Source organism: Salmo salar, chromosome ssa03, assembly GCF_905237065.1.
Source record: "Salmo salar chromosome ssa03, Ssal_v3.1, whole genome shotgun sequence".
NCBI classification, from domain to species: domain Eukaryota; kingdom Metazoa; phylum Chordata; class Actinopteri; order Salmoniformes; family Salmonidae; genus Salmo; species Salmo salar.
Genome location: NC_059444.1, coordinates 12906280 through 12929762, shown reverse-complemented (window position 1 = coordinate 12929762; position 23483 = coordinate 12906280). Strand labels below are relative to the sequence as shown.

At 41.3% G+C, this 23483-nt stretch overlaps 1 protein-coding gene across 3 annotated transcripts; it reads right to left on the bottom strand.

Annotated features, from left to right (window-relative positions):
• Positions 1-102: 102 nt before the first annotated feature.
• On the bottom strand, positions 103-23174 carry asip2b (agouti signaling protein, nonagouti homolog (mouse) 2b). 3 transcript variants are annotated; one of them, NM_001146678.1, is given in 5 exon segments: positions 103-169; positions 553-803; positions 5786-5862; positions 6989-7118; positions 7211-7315. In NM_001146678.1, coding segments are annotated over 3 exon segments (354 nt in total). In that variant the 5' UTR covers positions 7098-7118; positions 7211-7315; the 3' UTR covers positions 103-169; positions 553-635.
• Positions 23175-23483: the final 309 nt, after the last annotated feature.

The window sequence follows — 23483 nt, the reverse complement described above, 5'->3', positions numbered from 1 at the left end:
GTGTGTGTGTGTGTGTATATGTGGAGTGTGTTGTATGTGGTGTGTGTGTGTGTGTGTGTGTGTGTGTGTGTGTGTGTGTGTGTGTGTGTGTGTGTGTGTGTGTGTGTGTGTGTGTGTGTGTGTGTGTGTGTGTGTGTGTGTGTGTGTGTGTGTGTGTGTGTGTATGTGTGTGTGGTATGTGGTTGGGTGTGTGTGTGTGTATATGGGTGTGTTGAAGCGGTATGTGTGTGTGTGTGTGTGTGTGTGTGTGTGTGTGTGTGTGTGTGTGTGTGTGTGTGTGTGTGTGTGTGTGTGTGTGTGTGTGTGTGTGTGTGTGTGTGTGTGTGTGTGTGTGTGTGTGTGTGTGTGTGTAAGTGGTATGTGTGTGTGTGTGTGTGTGTGTGTGTGGGTGAAGTGTGTATGAAGTGTGTGGTGTGTGTATGTGTATGTGAAGTGTGTGTGTGTGAAGTGTGTGGGGTGTGTGTTGTATGCGGTGTGTGTGTGTGTGTGTGTGTATGTGAAGTGTGTGTTGTATGTGGTGTGTGTGTGGTGTGTATGGTGTGTGTGTGTGTGTGTGTGTGTGTGTGTGTGTGTGTGTGTGTGTGTGTGTGTGTGTGTGTGTGTGTGTGTGTGTGTGTGTGTGTGTGTGTGTTTGTCTAGGTCTTCTTGGGGCAGTGTGGGCCCAGTCTCCAGCAGTGGCAGATGGTGTTGAAGAGGCGACAGCGGCAGGAGGCACAGGGGTCACAGCAGGGGGTGTGAGGGGCACAGCTATCCATCAGACGACCACACCGCCGGGCAGGGGCTGCAGGCTCATGTTTCTGAAACTTCACCCACAGGGAAAAATATGTTGGAACGCCAAATATCAGTCATTGAGAAAAATATTATTTACATACTGAATCACCTAACATCACCCATAGACAAATACAAACTGAAACACCCAACATCACCCATAGACAAATACATACTAAATCACAAGATATTTTGAAAGTAGGACCTGTATTGCGAGGATGCTCTGGCTCTGGTATAAAGAGCAAGTTTCTGGGAGTTCTTCAGTTTAGAGCTCGGTGCCTCACTTTCTGCTCATAGGATTTAACTTTCTGTTTTATTTGTCCCCATGACTGTAATATTGAAGTCACAGTGTCCATTGAAGTCACAGTGTCCATTGAAGTCACAGTGTAATATTGAAGTCACAGTGTCCATTGAAGTCACAGTGTAATACTGAAGTCACTGTGTAATACTGAAGTCACTGTGTCCATGAATGTATTACTGAAGTCACAGTGTCCATGAATGTAATACTGAAGTCACAGTGTAATACTGAAGTCACAGTGTAATACTGAAGTCACACTGTAATACTGAAGTCACACTGTAATACTGAAGTCACGGTGTAATACTGAAGTCAGTGTCCATGAGTGTAATACTGAAGTCACAGTGTCCATGAATGTAATACTGAAGTCACAGTGTCCATGAATGTAATACAGAAGTCACAGTGTCAATTGAAGTCACAGTGTAATACTGAAGTCACAGTGTAATACTGAAGTCACAGTGTCCATGAGTGTAATACTGAAGTCACAGTGTCCATGAATGTAATACTGAAGTCACAGTGTCCATGAATGTAATACTGAAGTCACAGTGTCCATGAATGTAATACTGAAGTCACAGTGTCCATGAATGTAATACTGAAGTCACAGTGTCCATGAATGTAATACTGAAGTCACAGTGTCCATGAGTGTAATACTGAAGTCACAGTGTCCATGAATGTAATACTGAAGTCACAGTGTCCATGAATGTAATACTGAAGTCACAGTGTCCATGAATGTAATACTGAAGTCACAGTGTCCATGAGTGTAATACTGAAGTCAGTGTCCATGAACGTAACATTAAAGTCACAGTGTCCATGAATGTAATACTGAAGTCACAGTGTCCATGAATGTAATACTGAAGTCACAGTGTCCATGAGTGTAATACTGAAGTCACAGTGTCCATGAACGTAACATTGAAGTCACAGTGTCCATGAGTGTAATACTGAAGTCACAGTGTCCATGAATGTAATACTGAAGTCACAGTGTCCATGAATGTAATACTGAAGTCACAGTGTCCATGAGTGTAATACTGAAGTCACAGTGTCCATGAGTGTAATACTGAAGTCACAGTGTCCATGAACGTAACATTGAAGTCACAGTGTCCATGAATGTAATACTGAAGTCACAGTGTCCATGAATGTAAAATTGAAGTCACAGTGTCCATGAATGTAATACTGAAGTCACAGTGTCCATGAATGTAATACTGAAGTCACAGTGTCCATGAACGTAACATTGAAGTCACAGTGTCCATGAATGTAATACTGAAGTCACAGTGTTCATGAATGTAATACTGAAGTCACAGTGTCCATGAATGTAATACTGAAGTCACAGTGTCCATGAGTGTAATACTGAAGTCACAGTGTCCATGGATGTAATACTGAAGTCACAGTGTCCATGAGTGTAATACTGAAGTCACAGTGTCCATGGATGTAATACTGAAGTCACAGTGTCCATGAGTGTAATACTGAAGTCACAGTGTCCATGGATGTAATACTGAAGTCACAGTGTCCATGGATTCCTTCTTTACCTTCTACCTTACATTTGTGTCAGCAGTGGGATTTGAAGCCACACCTCTTGTGCCTCGCTCTCTGCTCTTTGACCTTTTATTTGACTTGTCCCCTAAAGGATGTTATAACACACTGATTAAACCTGGAATCTAAGTTGCAGAAAAAGTATTCAGACCCTTTACTTAGTACTTAGTTGAAGCACCTTTGGCAGCGATTTCAGACTCAATTCTTCTTGGGTATGACGATACAATCTCGGCACACCTGTATTTGGGGAGTTTCTAAAAGTTTTCTCTGCAAATCCTCTCAAACTTTGTCAGGTTGGATGGGGAGCGTCATTGCACAGCTATTTTCAGGTCTCTCCAGAGATGTTATATCGGGTTCAAGTGACCAGACGGAAGCCACTCCTCAGTAAAAGGCACATGACAGCCCGCTTGGAGTTTGCCAGAAGGGCCACTCAAGGACATTCAGAGACATTCAGAGACTTTCAGAGACTTGTCCCAAAGCCATTCCTGCATTGTCTTTTCTGTGTGCTTAGGGTCGTTGACCTGTTGGAAAGTGAACCTTTGCCCCAGTCTGAGGACCTGAACGCTCTGGAGCAGGTTTTCATTTTTTATTGTGTGTAGTGTATTTAGATCTGTGTGCTCGAGAGGAATCCGATGAGTGCTAACGGTCTCTTTACACTAGGAAGCGGCATTGTGCGGTGAAACATCGTAAGCCATTCGCTATCAACGAAAGGAAAGTGAGAAAAGAGTAGTGGGCAGGGGACAGTCGAGCGATGTAAGCATGGGCAAGGGAGTTGAACATGACGGGATTAATGTAGGGGAAAGCTGAACTTTATTCAAATCCTCTGTGATATCGCGATGCCAGTGACCAATCACAATAGCATCCAAACCCTACTGGATTGGCTGAGAATGGCTGTTGATACGTAGCACTACCTAGCATGCTTGCGAGCTTGCTTGTTAGCACCCACATGAGGTCGAGGCTAGAATGGCAATACGAGTGCCTTCAGAAAGTATTCATACCCATTGACTTATTCCACATTTTGTTGTGTTACAGACTGAATTAAAATTTGATTAAATATTATTTTGTATTCTCACCCATCTACACACAATACCACATAATGACAAAGTGAAGAAAAACAATTAAGACATTTTTGAAAATGAAATACAGAAATATCTAATTTACATAAGTATTCACACCCCTTGGTCAATATATGTTACAATCAACTTTGGCAGCGATTACAGCTGTGAGTCTTTCTGGGTAAGTCTTTAAGAGCTTTCCACACCAGGATTGTACAATATTTGCCCATTATTATTTAAAAAATTATTCAAGCTGTCACATGAGTTGACGCTGGAGTGACGAAGCAGGAACGGGGAGTCAAACATTTAATAAAGAAAGGACATGGAACGAGACAGGAACAGCGTCAGCAAACTAGTAATACAAACAAAAACAATTAATGCAGCAGGGTACAGAGCTAGGGAACTGACAAATATAGGGGAGGTAATAACAGGTGATGAGTGAGTCCAGGTGAGTCCAATATCGCTGATGCGCGTGACGAGGGAAGGTAGGTGTGCGTAATAGATGATAGGAGTGAGTGATGCAGGGCAGCCTGGCGCCCTCAAGCGCCGGGGGGGAGCAGACGTGACACAAGTTCTGTCAAATTGGTTGTAGATCGTTGCTAGACAACCATTTTCAAGTCTTGCCATAGATTTCCAAGGAGATTTAAGTCAAAACTGGAGCTCGGCCACTCAGGAACATTCACTGTATTCTTGGTACGCAACTCCAGTGTATATTTGGCCATGTGTTTTAGGTTATTGTCCTGCTGAAAGGTGAATTAATCTTCCATTGTGTGGTGGAAAGCAGACTGAAACAGGTTTTCCTCTAGGATTTTGCCTGTGCTTAGCTCTACTCCGTTAATTTTTTTATACTGAAAAACTCCTCAGTCATTAACGATTCCAAGCATACCCATAACATGATGCAGTCACCACTATGCTTGAAAATATGAAGAGTGGTTCCCAGTAATGTACTGGATTGGATTTGCCCCAAACATAACACTTTGTATTCAGGACAAAAAGATACTTGCTTTTCCACATTTTTTGCATTATTACTTTAGTGCTTTGTTGCAAACAGGATGCATGTTTTGGAATATTTTTCCTCTGTACAGGCTCTTCTTTTCACTCTGTCAATTAGGCTAGTATTGTGGAGTAACTACAATGTTGTTGATTCATCCTCAGTTTATTCCCATCACAGCCATTAAACTCTGTAACGGTTTTAAAGTCACCATTGGCCTCATGGTGAGTTTGGATAGAGGCCTGTATCTTTGTAGCCTGTATCTTTGTAGTGGCTGGGTCTATTGATACACCATCCAAAGTGTAATTACTAACTTCACCATGCTCAAAGGGATATTTAATGTCTGCTTTTTTTTTATCTACCAATAGGTGCCCTTCTTTGTGGGGAATTGGAAAACCTCCCTGGTCTATGTGGTTGAATATGTGTTTGAAATTCACTGCTCGACTGAGGGATCTTACAGATAATTGTATGTGTGAGGTACAGAGTCATTCAAAAATCATGTTAAACACTATTATTGCACACAGAGTGAGTCAATGCAACTTATTATGTGACTTGTTAAGCACATTTTTACTCCTGAACTTATTTAGTCTTGCCATAACAAAGGGGTTGAATACTTACTGACTCAAGACATTTCAGCTTAACATTTTTAATTCATTTGTACAATTTCGAAAAACATAATTCCACTTTGACATTATGGGGTATTGTGTGTAGGCCAGTGACAATACATTTCAATTTAATACATTTTAAATTCAGGCTGTAACACAAGAATATTTTTGAAAAAGTCTAGGGGTGTGAATACCTCCTGAAGGCATTGTATAGTGTAAATGCCCTGTAAACCATGTTTGTGTGTGCTGTGAAGGAGGGAAGATGGTGATTTTTCTGACGTCAAGCAGAGTCACCTGATATTAAGTGATTTCATGACACAGCCAACCACCGGATGGAGCCAAAGACACGTTTATTCAACAGAGGTTCTTTAGAGGCTCCTACATTTTTTACGGACATTTCAGATTGATTAGTATCAGGTTTATTAATTCCTACAGTAATTCTTCCACTTCTGTTCCTAGACAGCTGGTCTTCATACAACCTCTTTAAGCATCATTTAGTACATTGCTCCTGCTATAGTTTTAAGGAGATAAATGTACAACTTACTGCAACGTGGTGCTGTCCCTGATGTGGCAAAATCCGTCTCCTGGCAAACAGTCTTCCGGGTTTCTCTTGGCTCCAAACTATAGTTCATAGAAATATAAAACAAGGATTTATGATTAGATTTGAAACGTATTTCCCCGAATGATAGGTTCAACTTAAGTATACACCTTCAATGGTTCTAGGACACTTTTCATTTCCACTTTTTTTTAAATGGGCTGGTGTGCAGAAATGCCAGGGACAATTTCTGGTCCCAGTCCGACCCTGTGTGAATCCATAATATGAAGTACATTTGTAATTCAGGTGAACTATACCTTGAAGAACACAACCTTTTACTATAAATGTCTTAATTACAAAATAGTGCCATCATAGAGAGCTCATCTGATGCAATACATATACAGCATCAGGGGGTGGAGGCTAGCTGAAAAATATCTACTTTGCAGACCAACCTTGTGATGAATGGTACTTGTTGTACTGCCAGAATATTGTATGTACAATTACAGTTTGTTATTCTTTGTGATAAGAAACCGTACACAACTAATATTATGCATCTTAATATTTACATATCATGAGTATTGCCAAAAAGCCTAAAGCACAGAGAGGACTAGAGATGGCCATCTGGGTTTTGTCATCTTAATTACAAATTAATCGAATAATTGTGTGCACTTCTTGCTAAAGTAAACCAACCTTGATTCATAAACTTAATGGATACTTTGTCCCCTGAAGGCTTTCAAAGCAGTAACTGGTTTTAGAGACTTCATCTCTTTTACACAAACTCAGATGCAATAACTCATATGATGGCTTAAAGTCAGTTGATTTCGATTATAATTTTAGTAATAAAAAGGTTATACAAAAGTATTACATTTCCACATGTTATGCACAGCAATTAAAATTGTATTTGGCGACATGCGTGGGAATTGCGTGTGGTTTAACTGGTCAACTGCCATAATTTTATAGGTCATGACTAATGATAAGTAAATTGTAAGCTTTTGGTTAAAATCTTGTCAACATTATTTTTTACGATGAAATAATTAAAATTGTTCGCCATAGTTCCTTAATCCAAAACGCAAACCATAGTCCTATGAAGCAATCTGTCAGTAATGGAAAATATACCATTAATTTAGGTGCAAAAGGTGTGATCTTTTCTCTCAGCAACAAGCGCGCGCAACCCAGCTTAATCAAAACAGAAAACATGCAAAATAGCTTCACCTGAATCATTTTCATGCTGTATATGCGCATCCCTCTTCAGGTCTTCGGCGAAACATAACGGAATAGACACCGAAAGGAGACAAACCCAGAGAAAATGTTTTCCCAACATCTCCACTTCCAATCTTGTAACCTGAATCCGGGTTAATAATAATGTTATGGGCTGCAGAACTGATCAGGTGAGAGCACACTATTAAATTTGACACGTTGGGTTAGGCTACTTACAGGTTACTTTTTATCCACTCTGGGGAAATGAATATATTTTTTTATTTTAAATGTCTTAATATGGTAGCATATCAATATCGCAGCTCAGAATGTTCTCGCTCTTGTGAATGGGTTGTCATAAAATGGGTGGTTAAGTGTAGTCAAATCTTCCACGCCTACAATTTCTTTCAGACTCTGAAGTAGCCTTCTGTTGACCTACCCAATTTGTGTTGAATTATGGTTTCCGTCCATACATTCCCCCAACTAAGTCAAACAGTAACGAGCTCCCGCCGATACTATAGCAAAGTGCCACTGTCTGGTAGCAGTTATTTATTTGTCGTTGTAAAGGCCGATGTGATCGTGTAATGCATTGTCAACTGAGATCTACATCTTGATTGATTATGCGCTGTTGCGCTCAGCTGCACTGCGGCCCTCCATGTAGAGGTAAAGGGAAATCTTTCTAACGGTTGAATATGTTATTTACTGGCACAGGACGGAACCCACATGCAGGTGTGTTCGAAACATTGATATGGTATTTGGGCCTGGGGTTGGCCTGAATGCGACATCAAGAAACCGGATGATAAGGACATTAAAGTCCCTCTCTCACGCGTATTACTTGCCTAGGGACATGTGAGGTGAATTGGCGCGCAGACAGCCTTCCGAAGTTCTTTCCCGAACACCAGACATGCCTCTCTAGGAGCCTATGTACACAATCTGCACATTGTTATTCATTGATGTTGAAATGTGGAAGTTGATATGGTCCCGGGATAATGGAGGCAGCTCCTGTTTTCTTTGTGATTTGCGGTAACTCTCTGTGGTTCTAAATCAATAGTTGTTTAGTGGTCTGAAAATGTCTGAAACATTAAGTTGCTTGACCATGCAGTAGGAAATGTAACTGTCTGGTACATGCAATATGCTTTGTGGGAATAAAGCAGACATAGGTTACTATCTGGTTTTGTGATAAAATAAAGGTATGATTGAATTTATTCTGCCACTGTCTTCTTATTGTCTCGGCCTTTAGGCCTATATATCACGGTAGCAAGGCATATGAAATAACAGTTTATAGAGCAAACAGCACTATTATCACAACACATAGGTTGTAATGTGCCATTTTTCTGTCTTCCTCAGTGATTTTACCTTCGCACCGCTAATGGCCTCAACAGACCTAGGAGGCTCATAGTTCTCACCCCCATCCATAGACTTACACAGTAATTATGGACTTCTGGAGGACGTCCTCCAAGAGCTCTTGCAGCATGAACTGAAATGTTATCCATCCAATCAAAGGATCAGAGAATGAATCTAGTACTGAAATCATAAGATACAGCTAGCTAGCACTGCAGTGCATAACCTGTGGTGAGTAGTTGACTCAAAGAGAGAGACAAACAATAGTTGAACAGTTTTGGAAAAAAATGAGAATATAGTAGCTATATTTCATTGTATTTTTTTTCACTTTCATTTAACTAGCTAATGCAGCTAATTTAGCCTACTCAACAACCTGACTCAAACAGAGAAGAATGCTATTTATGTTAGCTAGCTGGCTAAGGCAATCCAACATACTAACTCTTCCGAGTCAAGGTAAACTTTCGGTTTGATTCATTTATTGTCACCAATGAAACTTCTAAACTGCTTGCTGTACACTGTATTGCGTAATTGTACACATGGATTGGATTGTGGCTTTACTAACGGGTTAGCTCTAGTAGCTATGTTGACTATGATGTTAGCTAATATGGTGTGTTTATCAGTTAGCGGATATGGTATGAAGTTTTGGCTTTGAGAGTTTTTTTTTGCCTGATCACAGACAGCTGTTGTGTTGTGCACTGAAGTCCACAAGCAAAGGGAAAATGTGAGAGAAGGAGAACGGGTACAGTAAACAGTGCATTCGGAAAGTATTCAGAGCCCTTGACTTTTTCCACATTTTGTTATTTTACAGTGTTATTCTAAAATAGATGAAATAGTTTTTCCCCTCATCAATCTACACACAATACCCCATAATGACAAAGCAAAAACAAGTTTTTCATTTTTTTGCAAATGTATTAAAAATAAACAATTAAATATCACATTTACTTAAGTATTCAAACCCTTTAATCAGTACTCTGTTGAAAGACGTTTGGCAGCGATTACAGACTTGAGTCTCCTTGGGTATGAGTTTCTCCCATTCTTCAAATCAAATCAAATCAAATTGTATTAGTCACTTGCGCTGAATACAACAGGTGTAGACCTTACAGTGAAATGATTACTTACAAGCCCCTAACCAACAAAATGCAACTTAAGAAAATAAGAATAAGAAATAAAATGAACAAGTAATTAAAGAGCAGCAGTAAAATAACAATGGCGAGACTATATACAGTGGGTACCGGTACAGAGTCCATGTGCGGGGGCACCAGTTAGTCGAGGTAATTGAGGTAAGATGTACATGTAGGTAGAGTTATTAAAGTGACTATGCATAGATAATAACAGAGAGCAGCAGCGGGGGGGTTGGCAGGCAATGCAAATAGTCTGATTAAGACATTAAGATGTTCAGGAGTCTTATGGCTTGGCGGTAGAAGCTGTTTAGAAGCCTCTTGGACCTAGACTTGGCTCTCCGGTACCTCTTGCCATGTGGTAGCAGAGAGAGCAGTCTATGACTAGGGTGGCTGGAGTCTTTGACAATTTTTAGGGCCTTCCTCTGACACCGCCTGGTATAGAGGTCCTGGATAACAGGAAGCTTGGCCCCAGTGATGTGCTGGGCCGTACGCTCTACTCTCTGTAGTGCCTTGCGGTTGGAGGCCGAGCAGTTTCCATACCAGGCAGTGATGCAACTAGTCAGGATGCACCTCCCTCTGCAACTGGATTGAGGAAGTCCTCAATCCAGTTGCAGAGGGAGGTGTTTAGTCCCAGGGTCCTTAACTTATTAATGAACTTTGAGGGCACTATGGTGTTGAACGCTGAGCTGTAGTCAATGAATAGCATTCTCACATAGGTGTTTCTTTTGTCCAGGTGGGAAAGGGCGGTATGCAAATTGGAGTGGGTCGATGGTTTCTGGGATAATGGTGTTGATGTGAACCATGACCAGCCTTTCTAAGCACTTCATGGCTACAGACGTGAGTGCTACGGGTCGGTAGTCATTTAGGCAGGTTACCTTAGTGTTCATGGGCATGGGGACTATTGTGGTCTGCTTAAAACATGTTGGTATTACAGACTCGGACAGGGAGAGGTTGAAAATGTCAGTGAAGACACTTGCCAGTTGGTCAGTGCATGCACGGAGTACACATCCTGGTAATCCGTCTGGCCCTGCGGTCTTGTGAATGTTGACCTGTTTAAAGGTCTTACTCTGCAGAGAGCGTGATCACACAGTTGTCCGGAACAGCTGGTGCTCTCATGCATGTTTCAGTGTTATTTGCCTCGGAGCGAGCATAGAAGCAGTTTAGCTCATCTGGTAGGCTCGTGTCACTGGGCAGCTCTCGGCTGTGTTTCCTTTTGTAGTCTGTAATGGTTTGCAAGCCCTGCCACAAGTCCTGTATTGATGCTTTGCCTGTTTGATGGTTCGTTGGAGTGCATAGCCCGATTTCTTATAAGCTTCCGGGTTAGAGTCCCGCTCCTTGAAAGTGGCAGCTCTAGCCTTTAGCTCAGTGTGGATGCTGCCTGTAATCCATAGCTTCTGTTTGAGGTATGTATGTACCGTCATTGTGGGGACGATGCACTTATTGATGAAGCCAGTGACTGATGTGGTGTACTCCTCCGAACATATTCCAGTCTGGGCTAGCAAAACAGTCCTGTAGCTTAGCATCTGCTTCATCTGACCACTTTTTTATTGACCGAGTCACTGGTGCTTCCTGCTTTAATTTTTGCTTGTAATCAGGAATCAGGAGGATAGAATTATGGTCAGATTTGCCAAAGGGAGGGCGAGGGAGAGCTTTATACGTGTCTGTGTGTGGAGTAAAGGTGGTCTAGAGTTTTTTTCCCTCTGTTGCACATTTAACATGTTGATAGAAATTTGGTAAAACGGATTTAAGCTTCCCTGCATTAAAGTCCCCGGCCACTAGGAGCACCTCCTCTCGATGTGCGTTTTCCTGTTTGCTTATGGCGGAATACAGCTCATTGAGTGCGGTCTTAGTGCCAGCATTGGTCTGTGGTGGTATGTAGACAGCTATGAAAAATACAGATGAAAACTCTCTTGATAATGTGGTCTACAGCTTATCATGAGATACTCTACCTCAGGCGAGCTAAACCTCGAGCTTTTGTTTACAAATATACAAAGCTATCTTAAGATGAATGCACTAACTGTAAGTTGCTCTGGATAAGAGCGTCTGCTAAATTACTAAAATGTAAATTTTCTTATCATATAAATTCTTATTTATAATTCTTATATATATTTATAGCTACAAATTGTTTATAAAATGTCCATCCGTAATAATATGCCTTTAATCCGTTACATTCACTGATAAAATTGACAAAAAATATGACCACTAAGATAATTTATCTAAAAACATTCTGAGATTCCAAGAATGGTGTTCCTTAAGGGCTTTTGACAATGATTTGGCAATCCCTGATAGAAAAGGTTAAAGACAACTTCTTTCAAGCTCAGAAACAGCAGTAGGATTGTCAAGCGTTTGCCTGCCGACAGTACTTAGCACCTCTGAACAATGTCAGCAGCCAATCTCTTTTGTGTTCACACAGCAAACACCTTGGAAGTCGTCAGCCACTCAGCCTTGTTAAAATACTCCAAACCAGAAGGTGGCAGTAGCGTTGTTTGGTAATGCATATCCGTGTGTAATGCTTATGATCTAGACACGGGTACCCCCGCACATTGACTCTGTACCGGTACCCCCTGTATATAGCCAAGCTATTGTTATTTACTGCTGCTCTTTAATTATTTGTTATTCTTATCTTTAACTTTTTTTGTTGGTATTTTCTTAAAACTGCATTGTTGGTTAAGGGCTTGTAAGTAAGCATTTCACTGTAAGGTGTTGTATTCAGCGCATGTGACAAATACAATTTGATTTGATTTGATTCCAAGCTATCTATGCTAATGTTGCTATTTTGTAGAAAACCCTTGTTGATACTAGCCAGATGGGCACAGCTAGATAATTATATCTTAGAAAGAAAGGTTCCAACACAGTTTTTTTGTGGAGGGATAGGGTTATACCAATAACCATTTTGATCAGAATAACCCTTTTTGGAAGACAGGGGTTCTTTGTAAGGCAAAGGGTTCTACTTTAAACCTTTAATATCCTAAGAACCGTTTTTTGAAGAAAGGGTTCTTTGATGATTCTTTGGAAGGCAAGAATAATTCTTTGGAAGAGAACATAGAACGATATAAAGTTGAAGTCGGAAGTTTACATAAACCTTAGCTAAATACATTTAAACTCAGTTTTTCACAATTCCTGACATTTATTCCTAGTAAAAATGCCCTGTTTTAGGTCAGTTAGGATCACCAATTTATTTTAAGAATGTGAAATGTCAGAATAATAGTAGAGAGAACGATTTATTTCAGCTTTTATTTCTTTCATCACATTCCCAGTGGGTCAGAAGTTTACATACACTCAACTAGTATTTGGTAGCATTGCCTTTAAATGATTTAACTTGGGTCAAACGTTTCAGGTAGCCTTCCGTAAGCTTCCCACAATAAGTTGGGTGAATTTTGGCCCATTCCTCCTGGCAGAGCTGGTGTAACTGAGTCAGGTTTGTAGGCCTCCTTGCTCACACGCGCTTTTTCAGTTCTGCCCACAAATTTTCTATGGGATTGAGGTCAGGGCTTTGTGATGGCCACTCCAATACATTGACTTTGTTGTCCTTAAGTCATTTTGCCACAACTTTGGAAGTATGCTTGGGTCATTGTCCATTTGGAAGACCCATTTGCGACCTAGCTTTAACTTCCTGATTGATGTCTTGAGATGTTGCTTCAATATATCCACATAATTTCCCTTCCTCATAATGCAATCTATTTTGTGAAGTGCACCAGTCTCTCCTGCAGTGCAGCACCACCACAACATGATGCTGCCACCCCCATGCTTCACAGTTGGGATGGTGTTCTTCGGCTTGCAAGCCTCTCCCTTTTTCCTTCAAGCATAACGATGGTCATTATGGCCAAACAGTTCTATTTTTGTTTCATCAGACCAGAGGACATTTTTCCAAAAAGTACGATCTTTGTCCCCATGTGCAGTTGCAAACCGTAGTCTGGCTTTTTTTAATGGAGGTTTTGGAGCAGTGTATTCTTCCTTGCTGAGTGGCCTTTCAGGTTATGTCGATATAGGACTTGTTTTACTGTGGATATATATACTTTTGTACCTGTGTCCTCCAGCATCTTCACAAGGTGCTTTGCTGTTGTTCTGGGATTGATTTGCACTTTTCACACCAAAGTACGTTCATCTCTAGGAGACAGAACACATCTCCTTCCTGAGCGGTATGATGGCTGCGTGGTCCCATGGTGTTTATACTTGCGTACTATTGTTTGTACAGATGAACGTGGTACCTTCAGGCATTTGGAAATTGCTCAGAAGGATGAACCAGACTTGTGGAGGTCTCACATTTTTTTTTCTGAGGTCTTGGCTGATTTCTTTTGATTTTCTCATGATGTCAAGCAAAGAGGCACTGAATTTGAAGGTAGGCCTTGAAATACATCCACAGGTACACCTCCAATTGACTCAAATTATGTCAATTAGCCTATCAGAAGCTTCTAAAGCCATGACATCATTTTCTGGAATTTTCCAAGCTGTTTAAAGGCACAGTCAACTTAGTGTATGTAAACTTCTGACCCACTGGAATTGTGTTACAGTGAGTTAGAAGTGAAATAATCTGTCTGTAAACAATTGTTGAAAAAACTACTTGTGTCATGCACAAAGTAGATGTCCTAACTGACTTGCCAAAACAATAGTTTGTTATCAAGAAATGTGTGGAGTGGTTGAAAAACGAGTTTTAATGACTCCAACCTAAGTGTATGTAACCTTCCGACTTCAACTGTATAATATTTCCCAGCATGCTCTATTGCAGGGAACTTTTCAGAATTATTAGTTTTACTCTAATATCAGTGTTTTTGAATGCACATTGATTGGTTGTTTAATTTTATGCTATACAAAGATAAATAACATACAGTTTTCTAAACTAATCCGTTCTGTTAGTAATTGGATTTATTGCACCCTATACTGAGATGGTTGTTCCAGTTTAGATGATTGAGGTAGTCACAGTATTCAATCATCCCTGCCCTGGCAGTCATTCTGAATGGAGGTTGTGGGTGAGAACAATTCCACTTGTTAGATATCCTAACTCTGGTTGGATTCAAATAAGAACTACTAGGGATGCACGATATATCGGTAAGCTTCACGACTGACATTTGGACCAGCGATGTCAGCCCCATGAGCATGCTGAGTCTGATAGCACAGTGGGTCAACAAGGTTTTCGTACTGAGGAAAGCCTGGTAATGGGAACATACGTAAATGCCAACAAAATATATTTTTAGTCAGTGTGGTGTGTGTGTGTAACCTTTATTTAAGTAGGCAAGTCAGTTAAGAACAAATTCTTATTTACAATGACGGCCTACCCCGGCCAAACCCGGACGACGCTGGGCCAATTGTGTGCCGCCCTATGGGACTCCCCATCACGGCCGGATGTGATACAGCCTGGATTCGAACCAGGGACTGTAGTGACGCCTCATGCAGTGCCTTAAACCGCTGCGTCCGTGTGTGTGTGTGTTAACTATTTAACTGTACTATAATGCTTAAAAGGTCGCAACATTTTTTAATCGGTATTGGGTTTTTTGGCAAGGAAAATATTGGATATCGATATCGGCCAAAAATGTCATTTCGGTGCATCCCTAAGAATTACACATCACTTTGCAAGCCAGCATAATGTGACTTGTAGGCCTGATGTGGCCTGTAAACCAGGAGATTCCTAACACCACTTTGTTGTGAAGTTTTGCACCAAAAGAATTATCTTAAAAAATGTTTTCCTCTTGTCATTATGGGGTATTGTGTGTAGATTGATTTTAGACTAAGGCTGTAACGTAAAAAATTTTTAAAAAATCAGGGGGTCTGAATACTTTCCGAATGCACTGTAAATGTCACATTAGGAATAAGATTAATGAAATCAATAGCTTGCTAAAATCAGATAACATTCATACAGTCAAATGGCTACCAAGACTATTTGCATTGCCCCCCCCCCTCTCCACACCACTGCCACTCTCTGTTGTCATCTATGCATAGTCACTTTAATTCTCTACCTACATGTATATACTACCTCAACTAACCGGTGCCCCTGCACATTGACTCTGTACCGGCACCCTCATGTATATATTGTTATTTTTTACTGCTGCTCTTTAATTACTTGTTACTTTTATCTCTTATTCTTATCTGTATTTTTTGAAGCTGCACTGTTGGTTAGGGGCTCGTAAGTAAGCATTTCACTCTAAGGTCTACACCTGTTGTATTCAGCACATGTGACTAATAACATTTGATTTGATATACTGTCCATCTCTGAAACTCACTTAGATAATACCTTTGATGATACAGCAGTAGCAATACAAGGATATAAAATCCACAAAAAAGACAGGCATGCCTATGGGGGAGGTGCTGGGGTATATGTTCAGAGACATATTCCTGCAAAGTAGGGATGCACAATATATCGGTGAACATATCGGAATCGTCCGATCTTAGCTAAAAATGCCAACATCGGCATCGGCCCGTTGTCTAGTTTAATGCCGATGTGCAAAACTGATGTCAAAGCTGACGTGCATACCCATATAACGTAGTTAGACGTAAAATTTTGCGCTACACATGCCATACAGCATTCTTAACCTAGCCCACAATGTCTGCTGTGTGGATCGAGCAGTCAACACATCGAGCAGTCATTTCAAAGAGTAAGAAAATTTCAGCAAGACAACTCAAAGGCGAAATCCATTAACGCCAAGATAATGTAATTAATTGCCCTTGACAATCAACCGTTCTCTATCGTGGGTGATGTTGGCTTTTGCAATTGGTCGAGCACCGGTATACACTACCAAGTGCACTATTTTTATGTTGTTGCCCGACCGGAGTTACACAGTAATAGCATCCCTGCTATTAGCTTCACGACATACTATGAAACACCGTTTGGGTCTTTGCGTGTCAAAATAACACCATTTGACAATAACACTATTTGACACTTTAAATAAGCTTTTAATTTGACACGTCACCTAGCACAGTTCTATTATATAATTTTGTGTGTTCTGAATTTGCACGTGCAAGCCAGGCGCCAACACTACTATTGTAACGGATCTTCTTAGAGAAGTGGAGGAGTCAGGCGCAGGACACAGGGATGAAGGTAAACAAAACGTGTTTACTAAAATTATTCAATCCATCTTCTCATAAAAATACATAGTCTGGAGAAAACACCTCCAACTACACTAAACGGACAAACAATCACCGACAAGACAAACAGGAAATGCAGAGGTTTAAATAATGAACATAATTAGGGAAACTCAAAACAGGAGTACACAATAAAGACAAAACCAAACGAACAGTGAAACATTGATCGGTGGCAACTAGTAAGCCGGTGACGTCGACCGCCGAACGCCGCCCGAACAAGGAGAGGGGTCGACTTCGGCGGGAGTCGTGACAGTACCCCCCCCGACGCGCGGCTCCAGCAGCGCGCTGACACCGGCCTCGGGGACGACCCGGAGGACGGGGAGCAGGGCGATCCGGACGGAAGCGATGAAAATCCTGGATTAACGATGGATCTAGCTAGCTTCATCTGGCTACCGGTTATGTGTCGTGAAGCTAGCCATAACAAGGATTAGCAACAATAGTGGAATTTGCGGTTTGCCTTCAAAATAAAAGTCCCTCTTTGAAAGTAATGCAGATGGTTACAATTGGTGGAATCATGCCATATTTAGACTAGATCATGTTAAACAAGGTTGGAATGTGAAGCAATGAAATGGGGTATCAGTCTACTCGGTGACACCCACAGAACACAACTGTGAAGAGTTTATGCAAATGTTAGCGTTGTAGCCCTTATCGTGGGACTGTGATTGTGTGAAATCACCTCCCCAGTCAGCCTATTGTGTGTATTGACATTCATATTGCACTGTACAGCTTTACCTAACGATTGAGGATCAATGAAATAGGTATCAGCCTACTCAATACCCAATATATTTTTTCCCAACGTCCTCCTCAGAGTTATCAGACTCCAAAACATCCACGTAGTATTGTTTTTACTCGGGAATAGTGTTCAATACACATAGGTTGACAATAAATGTGGCTCAATTCACAGTTGTTTCAGAGTCCTGCAATAAGAGCTACGATGCTAATGTTCTCTGGATGTCACTAAGTAGACTGATACCCCATGTCATTTTGCGGCCTGAAACAGATTGTTATTTTGGAATGTTTTTTGGGATGAACATTGTTTGCATCCATGAGCAGGCTAGCTTTTTTTATGACCAGTACTCTAGGTGCACGAGACAACTTTACCAGCATCATAGCATACGTATCGATGGATCGTTGTGACATATGAAATACGAGTGATAGTTTAATCAATGTGTAATAACTATGTAAAAAATGTATGAACGTGTTAAATTATTATGTGACGTGCAGTCATATTCAGGTCCTGATTGGTCAACAAGTTTATTTGACACGTCAAATAGTGTTATTTGACGTGTATCTTTTTTGACAAGCAAAGACCCAAACGACGTTCCATAGAAATCCTGGTTGAGAATTAAACGACTGAACAAATGAACAATGAAACAGCACAGCAAGTAAGTGAAAGAAATAGGTTTTGATTATGTTTTACTGGTAATGGGGACATGTGTAAATACTAACAAAATAACTTTTTGGTCAGTGTGGTGTGTGTGTGTGCGTGTGTGTGTCTGTGTGTAACCTGACGGCCTACCCCAGCCAAACCCGGACGACGCTGGGCCAATTGTGCGCCGCCCTATCCTATGGGACTCCCAATCACGGCCAAATGTGATACAACCTAGATTCGAACCAGGGACTGTAGTGACGCCTTGCACTGAGATGCAGTGCCTTAGACCGCTGTGTCCATATGTGTGTGTTAACTATTTAACTGTAGTAGAATGCTTAAAAGGCCGCAAAAAAATGTAATATCGGTTATCGGTATCAGCCAAAAATGTCATATCGGTGTGAAGCGTAGAGAGGATCTCATATCAAATATTGTTGAAGTGTTGTGGTTGCATGTTCACATGCCTCATCTAAAGCCTCTTCTTTTGGGGTGCTGCTATAGGCCACCAAGTGCTAACAGTCAGTATTTGGATAATATGTGTGAAATGCTTGATAGTATATGTGTTGTTAATAGAGAGGTCTATTTTCTGGCTGACCTGAACATTGACTGGTTAGCATCTAGCTGTCCTCTCAATAAGAAGCTTCTAACTGTGACTGATGTAATATGTCTGTAATATGACACAGGTTATCACTCAACCAACTGACCTGCATACCAATAGTGTTGGATCTGTGACATCCACCTGTATTGATCATATCTTCACTAATGCTGCGGAGCTTTGCTCCAAATCAATATCAGTTCCCGTTGGCAGAAGTGACCATAACATTGTGGAAATAACACAGAAAGCCAAAGTGCCAAAGGTTGGGCCTAAAGTAATTTCTAAGAGATCATACAAAATATCTTATTTGTTGAAGGTGTAAAACGTGTGATGTGTATGAGGAAGTGAATCCAAATGCAGCACTAGAAATATTTGTTAAAGTATTCATGCCAATTGTTGACAAGCATGCACCTGTTAAGGAATTAACTGTAAGAACTGTTAGAGCCCTCTGGATTGATGATGAATGTGATAATGGCTCTGGAGGAAATGGCTACCGTTTTACCTAACCTACCCTAACCAATTGCGCTAATGTTTGTGGGGTTTTTTGCGTTATTTGAAACTTATTTTGAACCTAATGTGTCTGCCTCTGTTTCTTATGACTGAAAAGAGCTTCTAGATATCAGGACAGCGATTACTCACCTCGTTCTGGAAGATTTTTTTTTTAACGAGTCGGATGCAAAGGATTTACTTCAGACAATCGACAAGGCCCTCATTCCCGTCATTCGCATGAAAAAGATATGGCAATATGGGGGACGTCTGTAGCCATGAAGTGCTTTGAAAGGCTGGTCATAGCTCACATCACCACAATTATCCGAGAAACCATCGACCCACTCCAATTTGCATACCGCCCTGACAGATCTACAGATGATGCAATCTCTATTGCACTCCACACTGCCCTTTCCCACCTGGACAAAAGGAACACATATGTGAGAATGCTATTCATTGACTACAGCTCAGCGTTCAACACCATAGTGCCCTCAAAGCTCATCACTAAGCTAAGGACCCTGGAACTAAACACCTCCCTCTGCAACTGGATCCTGGACTTCCTGATGGGCCGCCCCCAGGTAGTAAGGGTAGGTAACAACACATCCGCCATGCTGAACCTCAACACGGGAGCCCCTCAGAGGTGCGTGCTCAGTCCCCTCCTGTACTCCCTGTTCACTCATGACTGCATGGCAAGGCACGACTCCAACACCATTATTAAGTTTGCCCACGACACAACAGTGGTAGGCCTGATCACCGACAACGATGAGACAGCCAATAGGGAGGAGGTCAGAGAACTGACCGTGTGGTGCCAGGACTACAACCTCTCCCTCAATGTGATCAAGACAAATGAGATGATTGTGGACTACAGGAAAAGGAGGACCGAGCACGCCCCCATTCTCATCGACGGGGCTGTAGTGGAGCAGGTTGAGAGCTTCAAGTTCCTTGGTGTCCACATCACCAACAAACTATCATGGTCCAAACACACCAAGACAGTCATGAAGAGGGCACGACAAAGCCTATTCCCCCTCAGGAGACTGAAAAGATTTGGCATGGGTCCTCAGATCCTCAAAAAGTTATACAGCTGCACCATTGAGAGCATCCTGACTGGTTGCATTACTGCCTGGTATGGCAACTACTCAGCCTCCGATCGCAAGGCACTACAGAGGGTAGTGCGTACAACCCAGTACACCACTGGGGCCAAGCTTCCTGCCATCCAGGACCTCTATACCAGGCGGTGTCAGAGGAAGGCCCTAAAAATTATAAAGACTCCAGCCACCCTAGTCATAGACTGTTCTCTCTGCTACCTCACGGCAAGAGGTACCAGAGCACCAAGTCTAGGTCCAAAAGACTTAACAGCTTCTACCCCCAAGCCATAAGAATCCTGAACAGCTAATCAAATGGCTACCCAGACGATTTGCATTGCCCCCCCCCCCCACCCTTTACGCTGCTGCTACTCTCTGTTATTATCTATGCATAGTCACTTTAACTCTACCTACATGTACATATTACCTCATACCTCGACTAACCGGTGCCCCCGCACATTGACTCTGTACCGGTACCTGTTATTTTTTACTTAACACTTATTTTTCTTAAAACTGCATTGTTGGTTAAGGGTGTTACGTTTGTTGATTGAAGAATTAGACCAAGGTGCAGTGTGGTAAGCGTACATCTTTCTTTATTAGATGAACACCGAAACAAAACCAAAATAAATAGAAAACGTAACGTTCAGTAGGGCATACAGCACAGTACCAAAAACAAGATCCCACAAACTAAAGGTGGAAAAAGGCTGCCTAAGTATGATCCCCAATCAGAGACAACGATAGACAGCTGCCTCTGATTGAGAACCATACCCGGCCAACAAAGAAATAGAAAACATAGATTTCCCACCCTAGTCACACCCTGACCTAACCAACTAGAGGATAAAACATCAGATTTTTGTATAAAATATCTAATAATGAAAGAGAAAGATTGCTGTTTTGAGTTGTTATCCATCAATAATGATAAGCCACCAGGTATAGACAACATAGATGGGAACTTGTTGAGAATGGTAGCAGACTGTATTACCACCAGGTATAGACAACCTAGATGGGAAACTGTTGAGAATGGTAGCAGACTGTATTACCACCAGGTATAGAGAACCTAGATGGGAAACTATGGAGAATGGTAGCAGACTGTATTACCACCAGGTATAGACAACCTAGATGGGAAACTATTGAGACTGGACTCTATTGGCACCCCTATATGCTATATCTTTAACCAAAGCCTAAAGGAGTGTGTGCCCACAGGCGTGGAAGGAAGTTAAAGTAATTCCACTTAAAAATAGTGAAGCACTCCGACTGTAACAGCCGCCCAATCAGTTTGCTGCCTTTTCTTAGTAAACTGATAGAGAGAATTGTGTTTGACCAAATACAATGCTATTTCTCAGAGAGCAAGTTAACTACTGTCTTTCAGCATGCATGTAGAGAAGGGCACTCAACTTGGACTGCACTGACTTAGATGACAGATGATTGGTTAAAATAAATGGATAATAAGCTCATAGTTGGAGCTGTATTGTTAGATTTCAATGCAGCCTTTAATGTTATGTTATGTCACATTCCATCACATGGTTGGAGAGTTATTTATCCAATAGAACCCAAAGAGTGTTCTTCAATGTACATTAGATATGTACAGTGCGGTGTACCTAAGGCCAGTTGCCTTGGGCTGTTACTCTTCTCTACAAATGATTTGCCACTGGTCTTACACAAAGCTAGAATGACAATGTATGCGGATGATTCCACACTCTACATGTCAGCACCCAAAGCCAGTGAGCTCACTGAAATGATAAATAAGGAGTTACAGTCAGTATCAGAATGGGTGATTAATAATAAACTGGTCTTAAATACAACTAAAACTAAAAACATTGTATTTTGTTCAAAACATTGTCTAAGATCTAAACCTCAGCTGGAGATAAAGGGTGTGACCATTTAGCAAGTTCAGGAAGCTGAACTACAACATTGGATGGTCACACAACTGACCCAGCGTTGTCCGGGTTTGGCCGGTGTAGGCCGTCATCGTAAATAAGAATTTGTTCTTAACTGACTTGCCTAGTTAAATAAAGGTTAAATAAAAAAAAAATATTAAAAAAATCATGGTCAAGTCATATTGACAAAGTTGTTGTAAAGATGGGGAGGGGTGACACAAAAATCAACTGTACTAGTTGTTCAGGCTCTGGTCTTGTCCCATCTTGATTAGTGTCCCGTAACATGGTCAAGCGCAGCAAAGAAAGACCTAGCAAAGCTGCAGCTGGCTCAAAACAGAGCAGCACAACTTGCCCTTAACTGCACATACAGAACTAACATCAACAACATGCATGCCAGTCTTTCCTGGTTGAGGGTTGACGAGAGATTAATTGAAGATTGTCTGCATAAAAAAATAACATTCAGCTCAGACATCCATACATACCCCACAAGACATGCCACCAGGGGTCTCTTCACAGTCCTCAAGTCAAAAACGAATTCACAGCAATGCACGGTATTATACAGAGCCATGATCACATGGAACTCCCATCTCCAATTACTCAAGCAAACAGCAAAATTACCTTTAAAAAAATACATCTCATGGAACGGCGGGGACTGTGAGGAGACACATACACAAACAAACACGCACACACAGACACACTTTAACACACACATTTTTTGTTGCTGTTGTATTGTTAGTATTCATTTTTAGTTGTATTGTTTGTATATTGTTGTATTTTAAATGTGTGTGACTGTCCTTGTATATCCGTTTTTTGTTACTTGTCATGTTTTGTGTTTTTTGTGGAACCCAGGAAGAATAGCTGCTACCTCTGCAAAGGCTAACAGGGATCCAAATAAACAAAGAAATAAACAAAGAAATTACCATTCAGAAGATCGATAGGAGCAGAGCTTTTTATCTGAAGAGGCTGTGGACCCGATCAGCATGTTGCTCTGTAAAGCCCAAAAAACTATCATAGGCCTTACCTATACATCAATCATTGTGGATATACTTTATATGAACTGTTATGTATTGAGTTACATGCCCAGCCACAAGTAGTTAATGGGGGTGTGGTTTCGGGGTCACAGTTGACGCTGTTGTGAAGTGATCTTACCCGACATGTGAATGTTATATTGATCCAAATTTCTTAGGAAAAACCAATAAAAGTTTGTCTTCAGCTGTCCTTTCTACTACTTGAGAGATGTTACTGCTCCAGCAGTTGGTAAGTCTGGTGGGGCAGAAGCAGGAGTCATTTCAGTGGAGCTTCCGAGGGGAGGCTGTGAGTCAGCTGGGATGGCTTTATCTGGTTATAACAGAGACCAGCTGGTCGTAATCAGGTTACATGACGTCTTCGCAGCCAGAAAACCTGTTTACAACCAGAAAATGACATCAATAAGACATCATGTGCAATATTTTGCTCGCTGGGTTACTTGTGCAGGTTATAAAAGACCCACATCTTAGTTCATATTACAAGAATCAGACTGTAATTCAATCGTTGCACATAACGTTATTTCTGCACTGGGCTTTCAGAAG

Bases quoted from the DNA above. Each gene is read 5' to 3' on its own strand.
- asip2b (XM_045714297.1), bottom strand. From the start codon at position 7,097: ATGTTGGGAAAACATTTTCTCTGGGTTTGTCTCCTTTCGGTGTCTATT. The intron at 5,863-6,988 runs GTGAAGCTATTT...TATGAACTATAG, and splicing joins ACAGCATGAAAATGATTCAG to TTTGGAGCCAAGAGAAACCC. The intron at 804-5,785 runs GTAAGTTGTACA...CTGTGGGTGAAG, and splicing joins AGGGACAGCACCACGTTGCA to TTTCAGAAACATGAGCCTGC.